This window comes from Hydra viridissima, unplaced genomic scaffold (genome assembly GCF_058129835.1).
Source record: "Hydra viridissima isolate aposymbiotic clone 2 unplaced genomic scaffold, HvirCarnegie_v1 scaffold_6, whole genome shotgun sequence".
Lineage (NCBI taxonomy): Eukaryota > Metazoa > Cnidaria > Hydrozoa > Anthoathecata > Hydridae > Hydra > Hydra viridissima.
The window spans coordinates 14,765,467-14,785,926 of NW_028324305.1; the positions used below are offsets into that span (position 1 = coordinate 14,765,467).

The window sequence follows — 20,460 nt, forward strand, 5'->3', positions numbered from 1 at the left end:
TATTGTTGTTATTGTTGTTGTTATTAATAATAATACTTCTATTACTACGATTCTTAACATGAAGTATATATAAATAACTATATTTTTTATCACATCATCTGATTTTTTGAGCATTAATTTTACTTTGTTTAAATATACATATTTGTACATACATACATACATACATACATACATACATACATACATACATACATACATACATACATACATACATACATACATACATACATACATACATACATACATACATACATACATATCTGTGTGTATATAGCTTTTAAGAAGCTGCAGTTATTTAACTAGGATTGTCTTAATAAGTTCTAGATCCAGTGTTGCTATTTTTTATTACAAAATTAATTGAACTCCTATTTTTTGTTACCATTTGCTTTTAGTAGTAAGTTTTTTTAGTAATAAGTTTTTTTAGTAATTAGTTTTTTGAATCTTTTTAGTAACAAGTTTTTTATAGATGAAAATGCTTCCAATTTTTTTAAATTTGTTTCCTGTTTAAAGTTTCAGAAATTTAGGATCAGCAAGGAAAACAATTTGTTATTAAAGTTTGGGATCAGTAAGGAAAATAATTATTTACTAAAGTTTGGGATCAGCAAGGAAAGTATTTATTTGTTAATGTTTTAGGTTACCAAGGAAAGTCATTATTTACTAAAGTTTGGGGTCAGTAATGAAAGCAATTATTTGTTAAAATTTATAGTTAACAATATTACAGCAAACCTTTTTAAAAATATTTCACAATTTTTTTTATAAATATTTTCAATTATTTCATTTAACTTAGTATTATTGTATCTAGTTTTTATTATTTATAATAATAATTATGTTTTTATTTTCATAATTATGTAAATTGTATATTTTGGTTTGTAGAAACAATGTTTGAAGTTTTACTAAAGTTGATAAGTTAGAAAAAAATACATTTTTTCTCTTAATGTCTGTTGTTGTTTAGAATGTTTAAGAACAATTAGACTTTTCTAATTTCATCTTGAATTAAACTAAAAATCCAGTGATAAATACAAGATGCACCTCTAATGGACAAAAGGACGCAACACAAGTTGCAATACTTTTAAGAATAATTAAAAATGACTCGAAGAAAGAATCACTCGAGAAAAAAATTTTTTTTTTTTATAAGTATTCTACCATTGACGCTTATCTACTCCAACTCGTTTCCAAATTTCCAAATTAGCCGCAGGCTTTATTCCAAGTCTCAATTTAAGGAGGAGTATTTCCTAATAAAAACTCGTGAACGTCTTTTTTGAAAGAGAAACAAATTTGTTGATCGTCATAAAGTAATTATTTGTTGTAATCACGCCTTTGGATGTGGCTAAAAAAATGTTGTTGACTTCTCAGGTTTCCAATCATTTCATTGCTCGTTGCAATGAAATCATTGGACAGTTAAACTGAATAAATCGAAGTAAACTGACAAAAAATCTATAGATCAAATATAAGTTAAATTTTTTTTTAATTGCAAATTTTTAAAAAAAAAACACTTCCTACCATCCATTGTGTGAACCTAATTTCAATATTAAAGTCAATGGGTATTTTTAAACGCTTAAACGATACAGAAAGTTGTTCAGGTAAAAAATATAATGGAAAAAAAGAAGAGGACGGAAATCCTCACAATTAATTTAAATACCTTAACGATTTCTCCGGCAGTCGGAAAAAATAAATGAGAGAAAAGACAAAGAAGTTTAATAATTTGTTGTTTCGTTAAACAAAAAATATAAACAACTGAGTTCATTTCATCGTTGCTCAACCAAAAGAGCACGTTTTCTTCATATCTGCATCAATCGGTACTAGTCATCAAGTAAAAATACGGTTTTTGATCTGTTTAACCGCAATAACATGGTGGTGGATAGCATGAACAAGCTGGTGGTGGTGGAGGAGGTGGTGGTGGAGGTGGTGGTATACACGCTGGTGCTGGTGCTGGACAGATTTTCATGCAGTGATGAAGACAAATTGGGGGTGGTGGTGGAGCTGGTGGAGCTGGCATACCTGGTGGTCCTGGTGGTCCTGGTGGTCCTGGCATTCCTGGGCCTCCTGGTCCTCCTGGTGGTCCGGGTGGACCCTGTGGACCTGGACATCCTGGACCTCCTGGGGGTCCCATTGGTCCTGGAGCTCCTGGTGGTCCAGGATAAACTGGTGGTGGGGGGGGAGGTGGGGGAGGTGGCATACATGGTGGGGCTGGTCCGGCTGGAAGATTGATTATGGACATTGGGATTTCTTGAATCACCGGTGCTCCACATCCAGCAGCAGCTCCACCGCAACCGCCGCCACAGCCTGGATCACATGGCGATCTTTTTTCGACTAAACAACAAACAAACAAGAATCACATACTTGAACTAAAACACTTTTCAAAACTTTGAAATTTTTAAAAAATTTAACTGTTCTTAACTATTTTTAACTATGTGAATCTATTATTCTAAAGTTAAAAAATAGGAATTCAAAATGAATCGTTAAAAAAGCTAATTTTTATGTTTCTGATGCAAAAAAGTAGTATGTGTTTTTTCCTCATATAATAGAGCGTTTAATGGAGCATTTTCAACAGTAAAAATTGGTTCATTGAGCAATTTTTAAGGTCAATAAAATAAGTTCGAGTAGCCATTATGATTTCCAAAAAAAAAAAAAACAAATCATGCAGCGATATTTTAGCAGTCAAGAACTCAGCGCTTCCTTCATACATTTTTATGAATGAAAAATGCATTTTGTCTTTATAACTGTTGGTGATTAAGTGACTGGGTTTCCTCTAACCAGCTAGGCGATAATAACGTAAGATTGGACAATTTTTCTAGCCTAAAAAGAGTGTTTAGAATAAATTTGCTATTTAACAAAATCGAAATGTTTGTAAAGAATAAAACTGAAATCAGAAAAAGATAAATGTAAACCAAATAATGAACAAATATCAGAAGTAACTAACATAAATTTTTTTTAATGAGCATGCCTTTTTTTTTTTGAAAAAAAAAAAAAGCATGCTCATTAAAAAAAATCATATGTAATTAACATTACCTTTTTTTCTTCACCATTTCTTTTTTTTGGTTTTTTTAATTTTCAACAAAATTTCCCTTATTTTTATCATTTTTCCATCCTTTGTCTCCATCCTTTCCCTTCATTCTTTGTCTTCATCCTTCTTCTCCATCCTTCTTCTCTATTCTTTGTCTTCATCCTTTGTCTCCATCCTTTGTCTTCATCCTTTGTCTCATTCATTTGTCTCCATTATTTGTCTCCATCCTTTGTCTCCATCATTTATTTTGATCAAAACATAGCATGAGTGCAATACATGCACTCAAACTAGCACTCTTTCTTATTCGCTATCTATGCGCTTGTCCGAAATATTTAAATGAATTTTGAGTTTTTATATTTTTTTTATAATAATTTTGGATCTTTTTTTTTAATTAATCAAGTTTGTTTGGAAGCTAATAAGTAGGGTGGTAAAAATGTAATTTTAATTTTATCTTTCTCACTAAAACGCTATTTCTTCCATTAAAATATTATGCAAGTTTCTTTTAGATTAGTAGCATAGTTTAATAATTAATTTGTTAATGTAACATTTTATAATGACATTCTTAATTTTAAGTTTTCTGTTTTGAAGAGTTAGGCATGTATTTTACCTGAAATCTTACCCTGGAATTCTATGGGTCTACGTATATAATTGATACGGCGTCATGTTAAGTAATATATTTGTCACAAAGCAAACTATATAATACATATTAGCACATTGTACATGTATACCCTTGTTCAGAACGCGTGCATTCATTTACCACAATAGCATGGAGGAGGTGCACAAGAGCATGCTGGTGGTGGAGGAGGTGGTGGAGGTGGTGGAGGTAGGCAAGCTGGAGCAGGAGCGGGGCATATTTTCATACAATGGTGAAGACAAATTGGTGGTGGAGGTGGGGCCGGTGGGGCTGGCATACCTGGTGGTCCAGGGGGTCCTGGAGGTCCTGGAGGTCCAGAGCATCCTGGGCCTCCTGGTGGTCCTGGTGGTCCTGGCATTCCTGGTGCTCCTGGGCCTCCTGGTGGACCCATTGGTCCTGGGCAGCCTGGTGGTCCAGGAATTGGTGGTGGAGGTGGTGGAGGAGGTATATAAATTGGGGGTGGAGCACACGGTGGAGGTCCGCAACTAGGAATATTAATCACGTTCATGGGCAATTCTTGGCAGCTACATGGTGGTGCTGAGCAAGTGCATGGAGATCGTCGCGATCCTATATAAACCAAATTAAATATATGTCTGTGCGTGCGTGAGCTACGATATAAATAAACTGAATCATGCTCGCGAATATTCAGTTAATTTATATCACTAATTTGCTCTACTGAACTCTTCAAGTAATTTTCATGCTTTTAAGTCATGACTTTTAGCGTTTTTTTTGTTTTTAAAATGATTAAGTTTCAAATCAAATAAAAAGTTTATATATGATATTCTAACTCATATGCCAATTCAGCATTTATGCATGTATAAATTACCGAAGCGTTCATATGTATTAATGCACAGTCAAGTAGAAGAAAAAATTAATTGTTTTACAAAAAGTACAAATTCTTCCATTATTCATCAAATTACATGAACGTTCTTATTGTGGCATTCACAATGCAAAAATATCTGGGCTCTCTGTATCTGTTTCTGTCAAGATTCGTCAGTTGCCAATCGTCACATCGTCGTTTATTTTCCGCAGTAACATGGTGGTGCCGCACACATGCAGGGTGGTGGCGGTGGTGGCGGTGGACGTGGTGGGGGACATGGTGGAGGACATAAACGGTATACTACTGGGGGTGGGCATGGTGCTGGTGGGGGTGGACAAGGTGGTGGAGGGGGTGGAGGAGCTGAGTAGCATGGATAAGGATAAGGATATGGTGGAGGTGGACATGGTGGTGGAGGAGGGGGTGGTGGCGGAGGTGGTGGTGGTGGTGGAGGAGGTGGAGGGTATCCAGGTATCATGGGTAGACAGGCTGGGGCAGTAGCAGGGCAAATTTTCATGCAATGGTGTATACAAATTGGTGGTGGTGGGGGTGCAGGTGGTGCTGGCAAACCAGGTGGACCAGGTGGTCCAGGTGGACCAGGTGGTCCTGCACATCCTGGAAATCCTGGTGGTCCTGGTGGTCCAACTGGACCTGGAAATCCTGGTCCTCCTGGTGGTCCCATTGGTCCTGGGCAACCTGGAGGTCCTGGAATTGCTGCAGGTGGTGGTGCACATCCACATGGTGCAGGTGGTGGAGGGCAATAACATGGAGGTGGAGGGGGAGGTGGTAAAGGTACGCATCTGCAAATAGCAGGTGGTGGAGCACAATAACATGGTGGTGGAGGAGGAGGAGGGGGAGGAGGAGGGGGCATGGCACAGCATGCTGGTGCCGGGGTACAGCCACACGGCATGGCAGATTTCTTCACCCCTATAAATAACAATTCTTTTGTCAAGTAAGAAAAATTGTTTCGTGTTTTACAAGTCAATCGGTAAAGTTTATACAAAGTGTGCGTTGTTTTGTCATTACTTGTTAATAATTACAACTATGAAAAGCTATTCTTTGCTGGGAATTTAATATTTTATTGGGGATGACATATGCATGGTTGTGGAGAACAAGTGCAGGATCTGCTTGCATAAGCTAATTTTTCTATACAATGGGTTGGGCATGTTTTGGGTTCACAAATAGCAGGACAAGGAGGAAGAGGGGGTGGAGCGCAACACTCCATGGGACATATTTTCATGCAATGATGTCCACAAATAGGATTGCAGTTAGGAGATCTTGGGGCATTGTTTTTCTCTACGCTATCAGGGCAAATTGCAACGCCAGGAAAGCCACAAGGGCTTGGTGGTGGAAGAAAGGAATTCGCACAACATGAGGGAAGACAAGAAGGGGAACATGTGGCGGGACAAGTTCCACCGCACATATTAACATCTCGACCTATAAAATATCAATGCGAATTTTGTGAAATGTTTTGTGAAGCTTTCTCTTTTCTTTTAAATTCTTAATTTCAAAGAATTTTAGTGCTGCAGTTAAGCCTTTGTGTTTTTAAAAACCAAACTCTTGTCAATGGCTATTTTTGCGTTGTGAAAGTTCCTTAAAAATGCGAGTAATATAAATCCCCGACTCTCTGTGTTTGTGTGCGGTGTGGATTTATATAGGACTTTGTAATGAGTGCAAATAAGAGAAACTTTCGCAACAAACATAATAATAAACAAACAACTTACGACTGACGGACTTTGCGGAGGCGTACGCCACAATGGCAAATACGACAACAAGGATCCTCTTATCCATCTAAATTAGAAATTATAGACCACATTATTATCTTCCATTAAACGTCACATCATTATCTTTCAGAAACCGAATTTGTAAGTATTTCTTTGAAAAACCATTGTAAAAAGTTAACTTCATATTCGTGAACATTTTCGCATTAAAATGAAACTCCAGACCACTAAGTTCCTTTCAACACTAAACCATTTTTATGTTGATACTATGTGTACTATGTGTGTTATAAAATACTAGTTATAAATTAAGAATTGTTCTATACCATTAAAGCAGCAACCTTCCGTTGATGTTGCTTGCCTTGTATCGATAAATCAATGGAATGCTTAGCGGATAAGATTTAACGCTTTGAAATACTCAACGGTTATGCTCGCACAGTTAGACGCAAGATGAGATCATCAACCTGCTCATGTGATCACTTAGCGGGTTCATTCACTTTGCTCGATCAAGCGTCAAATTAAATTTTGAAAACGCGTTGTTTCAGTGCGTTTGTGTTCAAACCCGTTGAACACTTTACGCATAAGATCATGAACAAAGATTCAGCCGTATTTAGAGTACACGCATGCGTTAATACTTATGGATTCCATATTTTAAAAATATTTTTACACTCATTAAAGTTCTTCAAAAAATTATTTGATATATTTTTGAACTTGGAAGACGTAAGAATTTATCTCGGAAAAAATAATATTTTTTATTTCATACAGAGTCATAACACAACCGCATTTGTTTGCAATAAATGTCAACCCTCCATTTTTCTATTGCTGCTCGTTGCAAATCTATTCAACTTTTGATATTTCAATCACAATATGAAAATTTAAGGAGTTGACATCTTAATAATAAAAATAGTAGTAGTAGTAATAATAATTAATAGTAATAATAATAATAATAATAATAATAATAATAATAATAATAATAATAATAATAATAATAATAATAATAATAATAATAATAATAATAATAATAATAATAATAATAATAATAATAATAATACGCATTCTGTTTTTAATACGTGTTAAATTGTTTTATATTTATATCTTGTATTTATTTTTCGCATTTACGCTTAGCATTTGTATTTGGTATTAACATTTATATTTAATATTAATATTTATATTGTCGCTGATCACCTCCTGTAACTAACGGTAAAAATATAAGCAAAAAAATATTCAATAATTATTCAAACTCTTTTCTACTTAAAATTCTTTCTTTTTAGGGATGAGAAATAGATTTTTTAAATTTACTGGAAGTCCTGAAGATTCGAATATACAAATAATATTTGAGGAATCCGAAACAGTAAATCTATAAAACTTATAAAATCTATAAAATCTGTGAAATGACATCGAAAAAAAATCTTTTTTTTTTTTAGTAACGAAGGTTAAACTTACGTTTAGTTTTCCAAATTTTTCTCGTTGTTTATTTTGAGTCCCTTCTCTTCAAACTTTTCAATAATTTTATTTTAATAGCGAAAGAAAGCACTTTCAGCCTCGTGTCTGAACTACACGCATGATGGATTTTATCGATATTTTCCTCTCGCGAAAAAAAACGCATGATTTTCAAAATACGTTTTAAACAAGCGTTTAAAAAACATTTTGAAAGAATATTTTAAACGTTAGCTCTTATAATTACCTTTTCCTTTTGTTAATTTTAAAAAAAGAGTTTATGTTTCCTAAACCTTCTTAAAGGTTATTGAAACCGCTTCGGTTACTAAAAAAGTCTCGGAATTAACGAAAAAAATTTGGTTAGTTTTTGGAAATATCACTTTAACGAATGATTATAAGACTAACCGCGGCAAATTATTTGAATGTATTTACAAGATAAATAATCAAACATCCAAAGTCACAATTAATCACGATGATTTTTTGGAGATGATTGATGAGATGCATGATTTCAGTTTTTCCAGGAATCTCATCAATAAACAAAAAACTCGTTTAAAATAATTTTAGTTTTGGCGCATCGTCACCTAATTGTTTTGCATAGTTCTTTTTATTACGCATTTTTTAAACTATGTTCCTCATAGCATTCGTTTATAGATTTTAAAGATTCTCTCTGAAAAAAAAACTGAACTTGAATTGAAAAAAGTTTCAACAAATTAATTCCATACTAAGGTTACTAACGGTTACGGTTACTAATGATAATGGTCCTGCAGGCTACTGACAGTGTTGCTACGTAGGCGTCTGTTTGAGGTTACGTCTGTCGTATTCATTCTTGTGTCCAACTCTACTTCAGTACATGAAATTTGGGCTTGACACATGATTAAACCCTTGAAAGCTGATCGGAACGGTTTGCTTATCAGAGCATAAATGACGCAATTGACAGATGTTGTTCCAAGTATTAACAGTTGAGAAACACGCCAAACGAAATTCGGTACTTTAACCCCAAAGTACTTCAGCAGCCGCAGCGCAATAAATGGAGTCCAGAGTATAAAAAACACCACAATGACAGCAACCAATAGTTTTACAATTTTTGAATTTCTAACTTTCGTTTCGTGTTGTTTTTTATCGTTATATTTATTTTTCACTTTTGTTGTCTTTGGGAATGTTTTGTTTTTGGCTGGAGCGGATGCTTTTTTAGGATGTATCAAAACCCTCGAGATCTTCACATGTGACCAACACATTAACGAAATTGGAATAAGATAAACAAATATAGAATGTATAATATAAAAAGTCAGTCGAGAATTTGGTGACCAATTATCGTTTTCGCATTTAATTATCGAGTGCCAATTTAGATCTTCAGGAAATGTTAGAAAGTGTACTTGGGTTGTATAACCGCGGAGAAGAACTGCACAAAACAAGAAGCCTATTAACCATAAAATAGCCGAAATTGCTTGACTCTGTTTATATGTTCTCTTTTTGCTGTATGGATAACAAATTGAAAAATATCTTTCTGCGGATACTGCAGTTAGTGTCAAGACAGAAACAGTATACGAAACTTCTATAAAAGTGCCTTGTAATCGGCAAAATATTTCCCCAAACACCCATTCTCCTGCGTACAAAGTATAGCTATCAAATATTGTTAAAACTGCAAATAACAAGTCCGATAAAGCTAGGTTAGCAAGAAAGACATTAACAACTTTTTTCATGTGATTGTATTTGAATACTGCAGCAATAATAAAAAGATTTCCAATCAGTCCCGTAAGAAGCACAGCAAAATAATATATACCAAAAGCTACTAAGAGCGGTATAGTCAATTTCTCGTTAGCATCTGTCTCATTTCTTAACGTCGAATAAAGAAATAGCGAATCAACCATGATTCTATTTTCCAACTGTAAAAGAATTCCAAATGAGCTTGTAGAAAGTTCGGATTAAAGCAAAAAATTCCCTCACCAAGTCTTCTTTTTTTTCAATAATCGAAGCGATAAATCTATAAATATAAAAATACGAAATCAAGAAAATCTAAAAATGGATACTTTTAATGCTTAACAGTTTTATATAAAATAAAATGTCGGCAGGTATTTTAAAAAAATTCCAACGAGCAATAAATTTAATACTGAAAACATCAACCGTTTTGTAAAAAACAATAAAAATTTCAACAAGTTGTTCACACTTTGAACTATCGTTCTGTCGTCCTTTCACTAGAAGGTGGTAGAAATGACCACTGCTCAACCATTTCAAGTATTCCGAATTCTTGAGAAATATTTTTTTGACCACAAATCTCATAGTTTTTCAGCGTAAAGGTTTTTATTGAGTAAACCATTGATAAAAAAAAAACACATCTTAACCGTTCGTTGGTCAAAACCGCATTAATAAAATGGGTTATTTAAAAGGTGAGCAAAATGTATTAAGAAAATATAGTTATGACGCTATTCATATAAAAATATATACAAGTTAACAATTCATTTGTTACAACCGCTAACTGCTAAATATTTCCTTAAACGCTTTTTGTTCATTTGGTGGGTTCAAAATCCTTAGTTGGAGTTAATGGTTTTCCCTGATAATCTGGAAAATGAATAAAGATGCTTATAATAACCTTAAAATTGTTCTAAAGGTTTTAACTCTTACTCTCAATTTTAACAAACAAAAAATATGTGTAACCATGTATTATGTACAATTTATTTGCCGAACTTTAAGGTATAAGAAAGGTACGAGCCTAGTTCTAAAGCGCTTATACAAATATTATTTTAGCTCAACCAGGTCATATTTTGGTTTTTAAGATAGAGCTTCATTAAGGCTAAAATGATGAACACAAGATGTTGAACCATCAGTTTCCTAAGATTTATTTATAAAAATAAAACTAATAACATTTTAGTTTGAAAAAAAAAAGAAAAAATTCTGTAACTTGTAGCATTAATTTCTTTTTATGATTAATAAATCATATAGCATATACGTTATAGCATAATTCTTCTAGACAAAATAACTATTTTCTTCTTCCCTTAACTCGACCAAATAAAAATTTTATAATAGAGTATATATAATAGAAAATAGAAAATAGAATATAGGACAGAAAGGGATGTAACTGGAAAAAAGCTACTTTGACCGAACAAATATCTAAACGAATTCTTCTCTTACAGAATTTTGTTTAGCGAGTTTGTTCTTTAAATACTTACGTAAGGTACTTTAAACCCTTTTCGAAATCAGGTGCTTGTTTATGTCGTTCAAATAAAGTGCTAGTGATTACATTTTGATACTGTTTGTAAAATTTTTTGCGAAGTGTTCTCTGTACAACAAATCAATGCTTAAAACAATTTTTTCCAAGCAGCTTACAAAACTGCAGCATTCAAGTAACAACGTTTAATATTTACTAAGCAATAAGGCGATTAGCTATCCTCACTCGTTTATCACGTCATTATAGAAGAGCTGACACAGAATTGTTAAACCATTTTTATAGATTAGCAAGTAAATAAACGCGCGTGGTCGAATTTTACTGACAATTAATGTAACAATTTTAAACTACGCTAACAAAATCCAATTATATTCACTATTTGTATAAAATTTTACAGAAAACTTCACAAACGCACAGAAAAATTTTATAAAACTTAACTACTAGAGTCCAGAGTTTCATTAAAAAAGTTCGCTTGGTCTGGAATAGTGAATAGTGTAAAACGCGATGAGCCAATTCTGCACATCTAAACATTTTGAGTTAGACTAACTTGGCCTAAGCGAGTGATGAAACCCTGGCCTCTACTAAAGCATAAATAAAAAAAAACAAAAAAAAAAAACAAAGTATCTTATTTTATTCGTTAATACCGTCTTGAATTAGATATTATTTTTATTCAATCTTCATCACGTCATCTTTTATTTCTTTGCACAACCTTTTGAGTTAGCTTTGTTTTGCTTTTTTTTTTTTTAAGTTTTTTACAATTCGCGTATCAGCTGCATGAATGATATTGTGACCGCCACTATCATCGATTTTGACCACTTTAACACCAATTCTGAAATGTTTACAGTGAACTTAAGAAAACACTTATCAAGTCATTGAAAGATACTTTGAAGATACTCAGTGATTCACCCTTCATTCTTGAACGCCTAAATTGTCGCAACTCTTCTTTTAAAAGGTTCTTTCGATCGAGAAATAATTCTCGCATTTTATTGTTCGAAGAAATGGGAGGTTCATCTGAAAAAACCAAAAATGCAGCAAATCTACACTTTATTCAATATTTGATTTAGATTTAAAAATTAGAATTCGACATTTCAAATTTATATTTACAAATTAGTATAAATTAGCATAAATAAGCATTTCCTTAAATAGAAATTTGGTGGGTTTTAGTTTTGTTCGGATACTTTTAAATTTGTTTCTTTCACGAAAATATGACCAAATAAATTTTATTTAAATATGTAACACGTTAGTAGAACATTACACTTTTCTATTTTATCTTTGCTTATACTTTGATCGTGTTGGTATTTGCGATTTAACCGATCATCTCTTAACGAATTAAATTGTACAACAAATGTAAACAAGGTGTTGCCAATCTCTGTTTTATGTTAGTGATACGCGTTTCAAAAATGTGAAATCAATTGATTTTTTTTTTTTCATTCGATAATTTCTTTTCGTCCTTTTTTTTTTTTTTTTTTTAGTATTTTTGGAAAAAATAATATTACAAACTCTGTGGTTTTTAGGAATGTTTCAGCACAGCATATTTACGATGGCAATTTTACCGACAACGTTGGATGCTGGAAGAGGAAATGGTTTTTTAATGGCAAATGACGCTTATGACTAACGATCGTAGATCGGCATGCATAAAGTGATAAATAATCTCTGAGCAGATTAAACGTTAATCTTGGAATTGTTACAACTCTTGCTTTCCTTTTTGTTATCCTGATCCTGAATATCAACTCGGTCGTGTTATCCTAACAACGTTTGATTAAGACTAGGGGGAAATAACAGCGAAAAACTTTAAACACATTTACAAATTATCTCAAAGCGTTCTGCAAACTGTACTTCGAATGAGTAATAAACTAACTTTTGTTTTGCTAAATATTGCAATGCGATGCTCCCCTAATGTTCTATATAAGCATAAATCGTATACTTTTGAAACTCCTTGTTTGTACTGTGTTGTTGCGTTAGTAACAGGATGACGTTGTTTCTTTGTACTTCTATTTTTAACTTAAGAAGTGGAGCGCATCAAGCGTTCAAGCTCGAAATGAACTTACGAGAATTCAAATGTAAAACATACTAGTTCCAGTGCGATGATTTCGAAACTAAATACCTCTTATACTTTTATATTAAAAGCAGACTACCAAAGTTTTGACAAAGTATTGAAAAAGAACGCTGTTTTCATATTTATGTTGTTTTTTTTTTTACAAACCAAGCTGTTTAAAAACTGATAAAATAATCAGAATATTTGTCTCTTTCAACCAGGTAAAGAATTCCAAACAATATTTAATATTATAAAACTCGTTTTTGATTATGCAGTGTATATCTTTCGGATTCTTAGATTTTTATTTAAATATAAAAAGCTACGTTTGTTATGAAGTCCACTTAACATACTTGCAAAACTATGACCTACTAAGATTCAATTTCATTAATCGAAGTATGTAACTATTTAGGGTTTAAGGTTGTGCACTTCCGCAGTTTGTTTTCATTGTAAGACATTTTTAAAGTATCTTACTGGCAATAAACTTAATTGAAGAAAGATTGCGGCGTTATTCTTTCAATATTAAAATATATGTAAATATTTGCGTTATCTGACTAATAGCTTGAAAGAGAGATAGACTTACTTTTTTGTTTCAAGATTTTAAAATGTTTTAAAATTTTTAAATAATTTCTTGATATTTAATAATAATAATAATAATAATAATAATAATAATAATAATAATAATAATAATAATAATAATAATAATAATAATAATAATAATAATAATAATAATAATAATAATAATAATAATAATAATAATAATAATAATAATAATAATAATAATAATAATAATAATAATAATAATAATAATAATAAATAATAATAATAATAAAATAATAATAATAATAATAATAATAATAATAATAATAATAATAATAATAATAATAATAATAATAATAATAGTAATAATAATAATAATAATAATAATAATAATAATAATAATAATAATAATAATAATAATAATAATAATAATAATAATAATAATAATAATAATAATAATAATAATAATAATAATAATAATAATAATAATAATAATAATAATAATAATAATAATAATAAAAATAATAATAATAATAATAATAATGATAATAATAATAATAGTAATAATAATAATAACAATAATAATAATAATAATAATAATAATAATAATAATAATAATAATAATAACAATAATAATAATAATAATAATAATAATAATAATAATAATAATAATAATAATAATAATAATAATAATAATAATAATAGCAATAATAATAATAATTATATTTCCGTGCCAACATTCATGCAAAAATTTTGTTTACGTTACTTTTATTTTTTTACTGGTAAATTGCTCATGTTACTGGTATTATTATTATATTATTATTAAAGCTTGTTTATCTTATAAAATATGTGATATTTGTCATCGCTGTCAAAATGGGAAGGGTTGGAAGAAGTACTACACCCTCAGCTTACTATACTACCCAATTAATCTATTTAAAAGCTGCAAAGCTACCTGTAATGTTAACACTTGTAGAATAAGTAAGAATTTTGATTAGCTCTATTAAATCCATTGTGATCATTGTATCTAAGTGTAAACCGAGTTTTAAGTGTATGCCACCAAATCAAAGGCCAAAAGGAAAAGCGGAAAAATGTGAAGAAAAAGATTTTTTTAATTAGATTTTTTTCTCTCAAGAATATAAAAATGTGCGAGGCTTATTTTAGTGATACTTTGTGTATCAACCAAAAAGCTATTTTTAAACATAAAAGGAAAGAAAACAATAACTTAAAAACGTCATCATTTTGTTTACAATCTAAGCACCTTAAGAGGGGTTGCATCTGATGAGAATAAATAGCTAGTTTTGGTTCGCATAAATTTTTTTTCTGGTATCTTTTAACATTATTGCAGGAAAAATACAGTGAGGCAATACTTGTATTGCTTTCTAAATATTCACAAAATCTTTTCCCTGTCCATTGGAGTAAGGAACCTGTGAAATTTGAAGCGTACCAATTAGCGACCAATAGCATACCGAATTATTTTTTGTAAAGACCTCAGTTTACATTTTCACATACCGAAAAAAGTTACATCTTGAATAAGGAAGTTGATGCAAGTGAAAAACAAAAGAAAGAAAAAGAGAGCGGTTTTGTTTTTTCGGAATGGTGAACTTTTAACTTGTTCAAAAACTGAAATGAGTAACTTCCTTCCAAAGTAAATATAAAACGTGAGAGTGTATCTCTCTAATAAAAAGGTATATTGCGACATTTAGACTGAAAATCTAGCAGGTAAAGTATCCGGCACAGTTTTTAGCATTCCGAAGCAGATTCTTTAAGACGATTCTGAATTCACGAAACTCGTAATGTGGATAGTTGTGTTTCATAAAGCTTGTAATGTGGATAGTTGTGGATAGTTGTGTTTTATAAAACCTTAATAGCATAATAGTAATATAATAACATAATAATAATAATAATAGCATAATAAGTTTCATAAAGCCTTAACAGCATAACGAGCTGCGTAATTTGATGTTTTATTAATCTTTATAAAACTATTAAGGAAATAGTATGAGTTTTTTAACGTTCATAGTTGCAATGAGTTCGTTCACAATACGAACATTATTCCTTTTCTCTTTGATGAAACCGCTGTAGGAAGTAAGAAACCCTTGGCCTCCACCCCCCGACCTTTACTTAACCTAACCAAATGTTTTTGTAGTTTGAAAGAATTTGTTGTAGTTATAAAGTTTTATGACATTAAAGTCTGATGGTAATCTTAAAACTAATGAAAATAAAGTCATTTATTCAAGTTTTTCTCTTAATTAAAACGTGTTAAATCAAACTAAAAATGTGTGCAGCATGAAAAAGCACCGAAACGGTGTAAGTTAACACAGTTTCGATGTTTTTCATGCTGCGCACCTTTTTTTAAAATGTAATTTAACACCTTTTCATTAAAAGGGTGTAGGGACAATATTACAGAAAAAACTTGTAACTGCATCGATAAAACTAAATGTCCTTTACATCAGAATCGCCTTACAAAAAACATAGTCTACCAAGCTATCGTCTCCTCCAGCAATCCAGTAATGAAAGAAAAACTTATTACGGCATTAGCGAAACACCTTTCAAATTAAGGTATGCTAACCACCTAAAATCCTTTAATATTGAAAAGTACAAGAACGACACGGAACTATCGAAATAAATATGGAAAATAAAAGAAGGAAATTTCACACCTATTTGTAAGTGGAAAATTATCAAACACTGCAAATCTTACAGCCCGGCCACAAAATGTTGCATGCCATGCCTGCATGAGAAGTATACGATTATAATGTTTCAAGAAGATATCTTATTGAATAAGAAGAACGAATTGGTTTCAAAATGCAGGCATAGAAACTAATTTCTTCTTTCGAAATTTGACACTGGCGACTAGGCCTAATTTATTTCCTTTCTTTCTTTCTTTTTTTTTTTATTTATTTATTGCCTTTCTTTCTTTCTTTTTTTATTCATTTCCTTTCTTTCTTTCTTTATTTCTATATTTCCTTTTCTCCTCTCTTTCTATTATGACGTCAGAGCACACGACTTGTAATTTGGTAACGGTTTTTGTATTTTTGATTTGTATTTCATGGCTGATAATTACCGTTAGACATGAAACTTTAAGTACCATACATAGCATGGCCTACTATATTCACGGCCGTATATCTCACATTTTTGAGGGGGAAATTAAGAGGCCGATTTCTGTTCGAAAAAATGGCTGCACCAAATATATAATTTTTAAAAAGCAGTTCAAACCTTAATTATTTACTTATATTTCTTCAATATAAAAGTGGCAATCGCTGTTTATTATTATATATTTATTCAAGATATATTAGTTATCAAAGATTTGAAGACATTTGTGTAATATTTGTTGGAGATTTGTAGTCATTGCTAAAATACTGAAGTTAACTGATTGTCACAAAAATTATTCAAATCAAAGTACATTTATATCTATGTATATTATATTTATCTATAATATATGTCTATATTCATGTTTATTCTTAAACTATAAGAAAAATTTCAAGAAACAATTCAAAGAACTCAAATAGAAGGTAAATTTTAATAAAGTATATAAACAAATGCTATACAACTTGCATAACATATAGCTTATATTTCCAATTTTTACTTTATTTTTTTCTTTGTCTCTTTTTAAATGTTTTTAAGTTATCATTGCAAAGGAAATCCTTTGATATTTTTTGTTTGTTGTTAAAAAAAACATTGACAAGAATTTTTGTTGAAAACATAATTCCCCAAATTTCATGATTCTCACAAACAAATTTGCTTTTTGGTGCATGTTTATGTACCATGTATGTTGATGACTTAATTACAGGAATTGATAAAGATGAGATTTCATTCTTAATTAAATCCAAAATGGCAAATACACTACAAACAAATTCTGCAAGCTGTTTGGATAGAACAAATAGTCCACCACGTGATAACAGAGATAGATAAGAGTTATTTTCAAGATCGCAGTCCCCAGCTTTCAAATATGCTTTGCAGTTTTCACATTTAGACCTTTTTGATAATTTTTTTGCAACATAGCCTGCTATAGATATTGCAACTTCTTGACTATTACAATCAAGAGAACTTTCCACAATTTCCTCACTTCGATTGTTAAACAGTTCATCAAGTATAGTTAATGAAGGATGAGCATCTGGTTGTAGATTTTCTTCCCAAAAGTTTATATGCTCTTTAATTAAGAAACAACACGACAAAATTCTTTCTGAATTTAAAACTTCTCTTAAACTTACAAGAAATCTGCCCCCACTCATTTGCCTGTATTGTGAGAAACGTCTCTCAATTGGGTCACTTTGTAAACGAGCTGTCATTACATAATCATATCCATTATTCAACAGTTCCTCAACAAGCATTGCTTGAGCACGTAGAGTGACTACAAATGCTGATGCAGTTTGATTTGTGAGGGTGAATGCAGGTGAAAGAGACCACTGATTGATCCAATCAGCCAGAGCTTGGTAAAATGTCATTTTCATGTCTCCTGATACAATAGCATTGCCAATAATATTAGGTGAAAATCTTTGTTTAGAATTAGCAATTGTCCACCAAGTGTTAAAAATAGTTAAAAAATTAGAAACATCTTTTCGATTCGGATAATAGCTTTTTGAAGCCGCAATTGTAGTTTCATCTATAAGTGCTAATACAAGTGGCACACTTTGTTTATTATTTTCAGGATGTAATACTTCAAATGTAAGTTTAGGAGCTTTTCTAAGTTTACCTTTTAGTCCATTATCGTTATTGTAAATCTTGCATAAATCATCCCAACTAATATATCCTGATGGACAATCAATATTGATATTTGCATTTTGATATTTGAAATCTGGAAAAACAAATTTTTTTCCATTTAGTAAGTTATTTCTAAAGTTTTTGACTAAATGGACACTATCATAAAACAAATTCTTCTTTCCATAATTCTGTGGGTGATTTATAAAATATTTTGATTCAGAATTGAACATTGTAACTAATGATGAGAATGCATTAACATTAGTGGAATGATTGTCTGCCACTACACCATGCACAGTGAATCCAGCAGCTATTAGGTTTTCAGCTATTTTTTGTGATAGCCATTTTCCAGAAAATGTCACTTCTGGAATTGCTTGAACAATATAAGGAATTGATTCTCTTAGTCCTATTATCATGAATGCAACTATTCCTTTGTACAAATTGCCTTCTTCTTCAGCACCAACATACTCTCCTCCCTGATATTGTGCTGCTTTTTGTAAATACATTTCATCTACCATCATAATACAATTACAAGAAATTTTTCCTTTTCCACGTAGAAGTTTTAAAGCCTTTAAAGAATCAACACCTCCTTGTTGAACTTTATTTAACAAAGATATTGATGGTAAAGGGAACTTTTTAAGTAACAGTTTGTATGCCTGCAAAGAAGTATATCTTAGAAGTAATGCATACCGAATCATCTCTGCAGAATATGGTGGCCTACCTTGTGGCTTATAAAGCTCTCTATTTTTAACCTCATCTAAAATAGTGTTGCAATTTTCTAATGTTATGTTTCTAATATAAGAAGGAAAATTTTCTAGCATACTAATTTTATCAAGTTTTGCATTGTGTCCTTTAACAAATCAAGTTGGTAATGGAAGTGGTGTCCCCTTGCAGTGCAAATGCACATTCAGCTCTGCATCAACTGTTATTGATTCTAATATAGTTGGAAAATATGTCTGTTCATTAAATGCTATATTATAAAATACAACACCTTTTTCAAATCGTTTAAATTGAAACCCAGGTGGTGCTACTGCTTCATTTAAGTCATGTAAACTTGTAAGTGTATCATTTTTCTTGAATGTATCTAACTGATCTTCTTGGAATATTCTCTTTTTAGGGGGGATTTCGAGAAGTCTTTGAAACAGGTAAAGATGATTTTTTTTGCAAAAGTTCATTTGAATACTTGGAAGGAACAGGTTTCATTAGCCAATTCAGGGTGCATTTATCACCTCTAGTTATATATTTATCTTCAAAATGAAGTTCACATAAAACAGAATGCTTTGTTGGAATCCAATCTGAACGATTAACAAATCGTATCCAAAGTTGATTTAAGTTTTGGTCTGATGGAAAATGAAATGATGCAATTTGCTTATGTTTGTTGCTTAAATATCCGGATGAACATTTTGGTGCAGCACATTTGTTGACCATTTTTAATATAATTTCTTTAAACTAGTAAATTCTTCAAGAAGAATAGATTTTAAAATAATACTTCAGCAATTTTTTGTGTCAATAACATTAAAAACCGGCCTCTTAATAACCCCCTCAAAAATGTAAGATATACGGCCGTGAATATAGTAGGCCATGTACATAGCTGTTGTGTCTTCTTTATATATCGCGAGGTTAGAATTATTTTGTTCTATCTCCAAGTTTAAACGTTGGGAGAAAATTTTTAATTTTTTCTAAAAGTAAAAATTGTTTAAAGTTTTAGCTTTTATTTTTAAAGAAATAATAAGTTATGCTTTAAATAAATTATGTTTAAGCAAATTATTTAGAAAAAAAATAAAATAAAATAATGCGTATTTTAAAAGTTATTTTTACTAGCTAAAATTAATAACTCATTTTCTCCCAACTTTTAAAATTGGAGATAGAACAAAATAATTCTAACCTCGCGATATATATATATATATATATATGAAGACCACACTGGAAAAACGATCAAGCTACATTTTTTTTGTTTTGAGTAAATTAGATTTTAAACTTCAAAACACCATAGCTCACTTATTTGTTAAGCTTTTTTAATTTTCTCTTCTTTATTATTTACTTGAGCAAGGTCTTAAATAAAAACAAAGGTTTTACTGTCAACATTACTAAGCAATGATGTTGTTGTTGTTATTGTTTTACCGATGGCATACCTTTTAGGTGCTTGATCGTTTTTCCGTTTTATTCTTTTTTTTTTTTTTCAAAAAATGTTTGTATAATAGTAAATTACAATTTTAACTGGTGCAGTGTAGAGTGTATGTATCGTTTTGTCTAGAAAAATAACCAATACAATAAATTAAGGAAAACTTAAACTTTATTAACTAGAAATAAGATGCGTTTTAGTAATGATGATCAGGATTAGTTAAAAAATAAAAGGTGATTATTTTTAATCATCAGTGTCTGAGCTACTTCCTTCAAAACCCTCAGTGATGTCTGTAACTAAGGTT

At 31.0% G+C, this 20,460-nt stretch overlaps 3 protein-coding genes, 1 long non-coding RNA gene and 1 pseudogene across 10 annotated transcripts; 2 read left to right on the forward strand and 3 right to left on the reverse strand.

The window, feature by feature from the left end:
- The window catches only part of LOC149887157 (uncharacterized), a 563,485-nt pseudogene that overhangs the window by 495,624 nt on the left and 47,401 nt on the right, over positions 1-20,460 (reverse strand).
- LOC149887175 (uncharacterized) lies at positions 1,694-7,765 on the reverse strand. Of its 6 annotated transcripts, none has more exons than XM_090090279.1 (3): positions 7,617-7,755; positions 6,180-6,246; positions 1,694-2,310 (listed from the first exon to the last, which is right to left on the reverse strand). In XM_090090279.1, exons 2-3 carry the CDS (start codon positions 6,244-6,246, stop codon positions 1,835-1,837), a joined length of 543 nt encoding a protein of 180 aa, XP_089946405.1. In that variant the 5' UTR covers positions 7,617-7,755; the 3' UTR covers positions 1,694-1,834. The 6 variants fall into 6 exon arrangements, with proteins under 6 accessions (XP_089946405.1, XP_089946404.1, XP_089946402.1 ...); XM_090090278.1 differs by lacking the exon at positions 7,617-7,755 and adding an exon at positions 6,500-6,650; XM_090090276.1 differs by lacking the exons at positions 1,694-2,310; positions 7,617-7,755 and adding exons at positions 3,664-5,382; positions 6,500-6,654.
- LOC149887176 (uncharacterized) lies at positions 2,895-4,090 on the forward strand. The gene is made up of 2 exons (XM_090090466.1): positions 2,895-2,911; positions 3,877-4,090. Exons 1-2 carry the CDS (start codon positions 2,895-2,897, stop codon positions 4,088-4,090), a joined length of 231 nt encoding a protein of 76 aa, XP_089946592.1.
- Positions 6,734-9,606, forward strand: LOC149887177 (uncharacterized). Its single transcript, XR_016453317.1, has 2 exons — positions 6,734-6,893; positions 7,445-9,606. It is a non-coding gene; the product is annotated as an uncharacterized LOC149887177 (long non-coding RNA).
- On the reverse strand, positions 7,974-11,809 carry LOC145189874 (neuropeptide FF receptor 2-like). 2 transcript variants are annotated; one of them, XM_090090274.1, is made up of 2 exons: positions 11,415-11,809; positions 7,974-9,591 (listed from the first exon to the last, which is right to left on the reverse strand). In XM_090090274.1, the coding sequence occupies exon 2, from the start codon at positions 9,476-9,478 to the stop codon at positions 8,357-8,359; it is 1,122 nt and encodes a 373-aa protein (XP_089946400.1). In that variant the 5' UTR covers positions 9,479-9,591; positions 11,415-11,809; the 3' UTR covers positions 7,974-8,356. The 2 variants fall into 2 exon arrangements, with proteins under 2 accessions (XP_089946400.1, XP_089946399.1); XM_090090273.1 differs by lacking the exon at positions 11,415-11,809 and adding an exon at positions 10,775-11,369.